Source organism: Macrobrachium nipponense, chromosome 25 (assembly GCF_015104395.2).
Source record: "Macrobrachium nipponense isolate FS-2020 chromosome 25, ASM1510439v2, whole genome shotgun sequence".
Taxonomy (NCBI): Eukaryota; Metazoa; Arthropoda; class Malacostraca; order Decapoda; family Palaemonidae; genus Macrobrachium; species Macrobrachium nipponense.
The window spans coordinates 78,048,609-78,055,457 of record NC_087214.1 but is presented as its reverse complement, the minus strand read 5'-3'; the positions used below and the strand labels follow the sequence as shown (position 1 = coordinate 78,055,457).

The 6,849-nt window shown below is 39.5% G+C and overlaps 2 protein-coding genes across 2 annotated transcripts in view; both read left to right on the top strand.

The window, feature by feature from the left end:
• Positions 1–1,314: 1,314 nt before the first annotated feature.
• LOC135199118 (E3 ubiquitin-protein ligase TRIM32-like) lies at positions 1,315–1,908 on the top strand. The gene has a single exon (XM_064227037.1). It carries the CDS (start codon positions 1,315–1,317, stop codon positions 1,906–1,908), a length of 594 nt encoding a protein of 197 aa, XP_064083107.1.
• LOC135199554 (uncharacterized) overlaps positions 1,317–6,849 on the top strand; it is a 6,620-nt gene continuing 1,087 nt past the window's right edge. Inside the window, exons 1-4 of the mRNA XM_064227711.1 lie at positions 1,317–2,037; positions 2,244–2,372; positions 3,983–4,162; positions 4,539–6,849. The exon at positions 4,539–6,849 is cut by the window's right edge and continues 1,087 nt beyond it. Of these exons, the coding sequence (XP_064083781.1) occupies positions 1,981–2,037; positions 2,244–2,372; positions 3,983–4,162; positions 4,539–5,066 (894 nt within the window). The 5' untranslated portion in view covers positions 1,317–1,980 and the 3' untranslated portion in view covers positions 5,067–6,849. The remainder of the gene's footprint in view (positions 2,038–2,243; positions 2,373–3,982; positions 4,163–4,538) is intronic.

Below are 6,849 nucleotides of genomic sequence, written 5' to 3'. Positions count from 1 at the left end.
TTTGTCTTTTCCCCATTCAACTTTAAATTTGATGCTGGGCACTATTGCACTTAATTTTGAAAGGAATTTATTGAAATTGCTGCATCTTTTATCCCAATATGTTAGAATATCATCTACATATCTCATCCGCAGGATGTTTTTGGGTTTTATTGAATTTATTACTGTAGTTTCAAAGTATTCCATGTATAGATTGGCTAAAACAGGACTTAAAGGACATCCCATACTACACCCGAATTTTTGCTTAGAGAATGAGTTCCCGAATGAAAATACGTTATTAGATACACATAATTCAACTAACTTTGTTATTTTGTCAAGTGCCAATGGGAAATGATCTGAATAGGGGGCTTATTTTTCCTTCAAAAACTGAAGAACGTCCTGCACTGGTACTTTTGTGAATAGGGAATCTAAATCAAGGCTTAAAAGTTTTATGTTGTGAAGGGTATATGTGCTTCTCTGAATTTGTGACAAAAATCTTCTGAATGTTTAATGTGACTGGGAGAAAAATTCTAACATTTTGGGATAATAGATGGGGCATTTTCAATTAATTCCTTTCAGAATTAAAAGTATTAGTGCCCAGCATCAAGTTTAAAGTTGAATGGGAAACAGACAACAAAATTCCTTTTCTTGATGTTTTAATAATTAGAGACACGACAGAATACAAATTTACCATATTATAGACAACCAGCGTTCTCACTTTCATACATTCACTACTTTAGCTATCGCGACATTCTTATCAAGAGAGGCATAGCCAGCAACCTATTCTTCAGGAGTTTCTTCAGTTACTGGTACCAAACCCCATTATTAAAAAATATATTCGAGCCCACATGAATTCAAGTATTTTCCTCACTTTCTTATTACATTAATATTATATTATCGCAAGAGAAAACCTGCAAAATTCGCATGTCAGTTCTAAGGAAGGTGACCACACCTTCCACATTCCTATAAAGCCCTGTCCACAGTAGCGGGCACTGCCCGACGGGCAAATACTGTTCCCATAACTCGTTCCAATAAACTGACCGACCGAGTAGGAGCCAGAACGATGTGACTGTCTGGTAATACTGCTCCATAAGTGATAGAAAATATAAGCAGTGGGAAGTGCCCGACGGGCATGCCCGCTGGTGTGGACAGGCCATAAGGAGCTGTTTGTCTTTATTATTGTGGTTGGGATGATTTCAATGATATCTTCTGTTCACGTTGCAGGCTCTGCTTAGAAAATGTTTTAACCAACATACAGACCTGCGGATAGATCTAGGACTAATTATTGTTGGCGTTACTGCCATTTACCCGTGACAGTAGTATTCCTTCTGTGAATCAATGGCGTCGTTCCTCTCTTTGCAGGACACCTTTCGCAATCCGAGAGAATGTCCTGTTTGCAAACAGGAATTCAATGGTGAAGATCGTCGACCACGAAATCTCCAGTGCTCACATCATCTCTGCACCTCTTGCATTGACACAATGCTCCGCAATGGTGCCTCGTTTTGTCCCATTTGCCGCGAATATGTCAGCGGCGTCTCAGCTAAGCATTTCAAAATTAACTATGGCGTGGAGGATTTCATGAGGTTCCAGGATTCGGCAGACAGTGGCAAGGGATCCCATCCCATGTCAAAGAGGATGGCACGAATAACAAAGGAATACATAGATGCCACAGAGCAACTGGTGAATGACTGTGAGGACAGGGAAGGTCAGCTGAAAGACAGACTGAACAAGATAACTCCGTTGGAGGAAGACTTGAACGCTGCCATCGAGACTGTGGAGAGCGAATTAAGGGCCAAGCTCCAGGTGCTCGTCCACATAAACAAAATGGCCATCCAAGAGTTGGGGAGGGAGAGTAATAGAATTCGCAGCCAAATTTTGGAATCAGAAAATAAACGGAAGGAATTACAGGTCGTGTCTGAAGAACTTGAATAAGCAAAAACTTCAGGAGACGCTGCAAATTCTCTTGGGAAGGCCGACATATGTCATCATGAGATTGAGGAATGGATGGTCAATCATGATTTGCCTCCAGAAAATAAGGATGCATTGAAAAATGCAGAAAAGGTAATCACCCTATTCAATTTCAATGTCTGTCTGTCTGAACATCAGACTAAAGTTATGTACCATTCAAGGTTAGACTTTCAATAAATTAACAATAACCTGATGCAGCGAACGGAAAATGGTAAGCGACCGTGCCTGTATGAAAATCAAAATAATATTGTTCTTTTATTTGCGCTTCTAAAAATAAAATTGTCTTTTTCATAAATTAGGTCTGCAAATCAACGAAAGACAAAGTTAACCTGATTCTCGAAATCATAAACTCCGAAGAAATAAATGGCAACTTAGTCTTCCGGAGTTCTACATTCTGCAGAAAGTTAAACTTGCCTGAAGTGGTCACAGTAAGTAAGAGGCTGACTATCAGTATACTTGGTTCTTTTCCATTATTCCACCTGCCTGTGGTGCTCGCGCATGGTAACACTGCGTCCTGGGCTTTAAATAGTTACGCTATATGTAAGTTTTAGGTAAACTGAAAAGTGTTTTGATAATTTACTTTATGCAAATTGCACCGTTAATATTCGAAATACGATATTGCTATTTTTGTTGAATGTAACCTGCCTTTTTGGGGTGGTGAATGGAACAGCCAGACTCAGTGGCGGAAAAAGTGCTAAAACGCACTTTATAAGAATTAAAAGCATATACTGATATACTCATGTGTAATGAAGTAACACTTAGCTTAATAGCAGAGTAGGTGTGGTCCAGTAAAGTTAACATCTTGCCGTAATGAACAGCGAGAGAAGCTCTTTTCCCGCCACTGCGTCTGGCTGTTCCATTCGCGACCCCGAAAAGGCGGCTTACATTCAACAATGATAACAATATCCTATTTCTAATATTAACGGTGCAATTCGCATACAGTAAATTATTAAAATACTTTTCAGTTGCAAATGTACACCCAGATATCCTTTTATTTACCTAAAACTTACATAAAGCCCAGGACACAGTGTTACCATACGCGAACACCACAGGCGGGTGGACAGATGGAAAAAAAAAAAAAGTATAGTTACTATCTTTAAAAACCTTCTTCTGATTCATTGTCCCCTAAAACCTGGGAAAGCACAACATTTCAACTACTCTGTATCGGTACTGAAATATAGTTTCCAAATAAACTGGTGCATCCAGTTGGGTATTTGGTGGAAAATTGCCATATGGGCCAGAAACTGACATGCCTTGGGATATTTGACTAGTCTTTAGCCTAGTGGGGATATAAATGAGACTCTCACAGTCGGAGGATTTGGTCTAGAAAGTCGACCATCAATTATGTCGAAGATTTCAAAAAAAAAAAAGAAAACGTTAATGAATTTAATTCATGAAATACGTAATAGTCTTTTTTGTCTGCCTTTAATGCAACTAGCTATGGTAATTGTATAACAGATGTGTCAGTGCAAAACATTAGAATAACTGTTGGCCAGCGAAAGTTCCAATTTGCCTATGAAATTGCCGTTTATATTCTTAGAATATCAGTATAATATATTGTCAGTCATCCTTTATCTAAGGTGTTTCACACCATTGCACAGGAACAGATAGATTTGCCTTTCTTTCGATGAGTGAAAAATATATCGTCAGGTAATATGGCGTCAATGCGCATAACATTTATTTTCTCTCTCTCTCTCTCTCTCTCTCTCTCTCTCTCTCTCTCTCTCTCTCTCTCTCTCTCTCTCTTTAGAATTCGGTATGTTTGACGATTGGAGGGTGAATGATTAACATGCCAATTTGCAGCCCTCTAGCCTCGGTAGGTTTTAAGATCTCAGGGCGGACAGACAAAGCCATGTTAATAATTTCCTTTTACAGAAAACTAAAATCATTACATTTGACGCTATTACTGTGTACGTGCATTCAGCTCCTGCCCTTAACATACATTATGGTTGTGGGGTAGGGGTACCTAAGAGTATAAGGAAGAGTTCAAGTAGCTCGCAGATAAGCTCATTTTTAACTTTTTTGTTGTCTAAAAAAGGGTGACATCGTGCTGCAGATGGGAGAGGATATAAGACTCTTAGCAGAACAAGAGCTGCTCTTTGCTGTTCAGCGTGGACGAGGTCAGGTTTCCTGCGCCAAGATTTCTTATCGGGGGAATCACCTCTACTTGCATTGCCTCTTGAACAAACTTCCTCCTCAGAATGCCCGCACCATCGGGGTATGTGCCTTCCACTTGTCTTGACTTGGGTTTTATAGTTGTAATGCACATATCGGGACAAATATAATGTTTTCTTGCTACCTACAATTCTTATAATTATGGTTAGTTATTTCTTTGTAATTTCTGTAGATAGTAAAACACAACTATTTGATTTTGAGCTTAAACATAGAACAAAGTATACAACATGAAGTTCCTTTTGGAAGAACTGAGGAACCGTTAATACCATAATATCATATTTTAGGTTCCCTTTGATTATATATATAAAAAATCTTTGGAAAACTCTTCTTAGTAATATTTTTCATTAAAAGAGATTTATCCTAGAGCGAATGATTCTGTAGAAATAGACGTGAACCACCGCACTCATTTCTCATTGCAGTATAAAGAGCTGATGTCCCAGAAAGAAAAATCGATGCTGTCTTTTCTCGAGATCGGATCCAAGGAAAAGGTCTTGGGAAGAGTTCACATTAGGCTTCTACCAGTCAATCCCAGGGCAAAGAACTTCGCTCTGTTGTGCTCAGGGATGAAGGAAGTTTCCTACATTAATTCCAAACTGCTCGAGACCTGGGGCAAGGGTCAAAACAGGGAGCACATCAGGGGAGGAGATTACGCGAGGAACACAGGAGAAGGAGGGGCACCTCTGGTCCCTGTCCCTATGGAAAACGAGAAGAAGAGCGACCCCTGGAGAGCTGGGAGCGTCTGGGGGAAGCGGGCAGAAACCTCGGCTTCGCAGTTCTACATCAGCACCAGAGACGATCCAGGCGAGATGATCAAGGGGCTCTTCGGGAGGGTGGAGGACGGCCTCCAAGTTGTGAAGGAGGCGATCCAATCTTTCGATGACATAAGGCAACTTAAGATAACCGACTGCGGTTTCGTCTTTCATCCGTCTAGTCATTCTGAGCCATGAATATGTTTCGTTGCGTTTCCAGGATATTTTTGTTTGAGCAAAACTGGTATCGTGATGGCATACTTTCAGGGAACAATGGTACTATTCTTAGAGGGAAAATGGTTAGTCCCTGACATGCCTTAATTTAAAGAAAACTCGAATGTGTCTTTGGAAAAAAAAAAAAATGCTTGGATGGAAATTACCTACAAAGTTCATTATAAGACATTGAAAGTTGGATGATAATGTCATCTGCCCTAAATATACCTTGGATATATCTGGGAACTGATGACGTCACTCCACAATACTTAAAGCAGCGAGTTATTTAAACGACGAAACAAGAATTGTCTAACCCAAGGTTTCCAACCTTTTTTTGGCCATGCCCCCTTAATCACTTCTAAAATCTTCATGGCCCCCTGTTATGATATACAGTTCTTATATATTCACGTGGAGGAATCCTGAAAGGCCATTAACTTGGTTTAAACAGTCTCGAATTCGCCGCCCCCCCCATTTGAAAATCAAATTACCCCCTGGTGGGGTGTACACCCCACGTAGGAAACCACTGCTAACCCATAGGAAGATGATTTTTCGCTACCCAGTAGATTCTTATCCAGAGAGACTTCGGGAAGAATGGCAGATGCATGGGGGAGGACCCCAGGTCGGGAGAGGGTTAGGGAAGAATGCAGATGCAAATGGCGAGGAGGGGGGCGGTGTGAGGGGAAAGGGGGAGGACTCCAGGCCATAAAGGCTCCCTATGCATATATACATATTAACTATGTTAATGAATTATGCTCTCTTTAACTCGAACGTCTATATTGTAAGATTGGTTTACTTTCGCGTTGACTTTTATGTATGCATCTAACCTTCTTTTGTTGGTATATTAGGCTCGCTTTCTTATTAAACTGATATTGTCCAAGTGTGCAAATCACTCTGTCTCTGTGTGTGCATATAGGCAGGTAAAGGTTATCATGCCGCCATTGTGGTTCAGGTAGCTCTGAAAATGAGACAATTAGTTAAGCCTAATGCACACAGTTGCACACTGTTGGGTCAGAGATAACAGAGGTAGTAAAAAAAAACCGATGCGCGAATACCGATATCTAGTCTGTTTTAGAAGGATTTTCCCAAAAGTCTAAAACGCTGAAATAAGTTGTAATACGCACCTTTGATTATAATGCTTTTGGTGCCTTGAAGTATTTCACGTTAAAGAAAATCAGGTTTTGAGCATAATATTGTCTTTAATTTACAAATCGTATGAGTCAAATTTCACGTCATTTCCATAATCAAGAGTCCGTTTTAACATAAGTTCAGCCTGATTCAGAAACGACAGCACCAATGTGATCAAAGCTGGTAACTAATTTCTGTATCTAATCTAGGATTGTCAGAATATTATTAAAATAATCTGAAGTCTCCCTATCACTTTGATATCTAAAAAAAAAAAACTGTCGTAGATGAGCGATTGCAGGAAAAGAACACAAGATGATAAGATCCGGAACAGTGTTGCTACTGAAGGTTTTGGTCTAACTGGATGTCTGAATCACTCATCATTTAGAATTTGCATCATAGTATTTGCCTTTAATCCAATAAAATTCTGCCTTTATGTCATATTTTTGTATATCGCATAATTTTGTACCATATCAATCAAATTATAGAATACCTGTTTTTGATATGTATATAAAAACGTATCACAACTGGACGCTGAATGTAAATGTTTTGGGTGAAGGAGTACCTACAAGGTCAAAGTTTATTACTTTCTTTATTTCCCTCGCAAATATGATATGGATATAATCGTTGCCATTGACAACCAGTA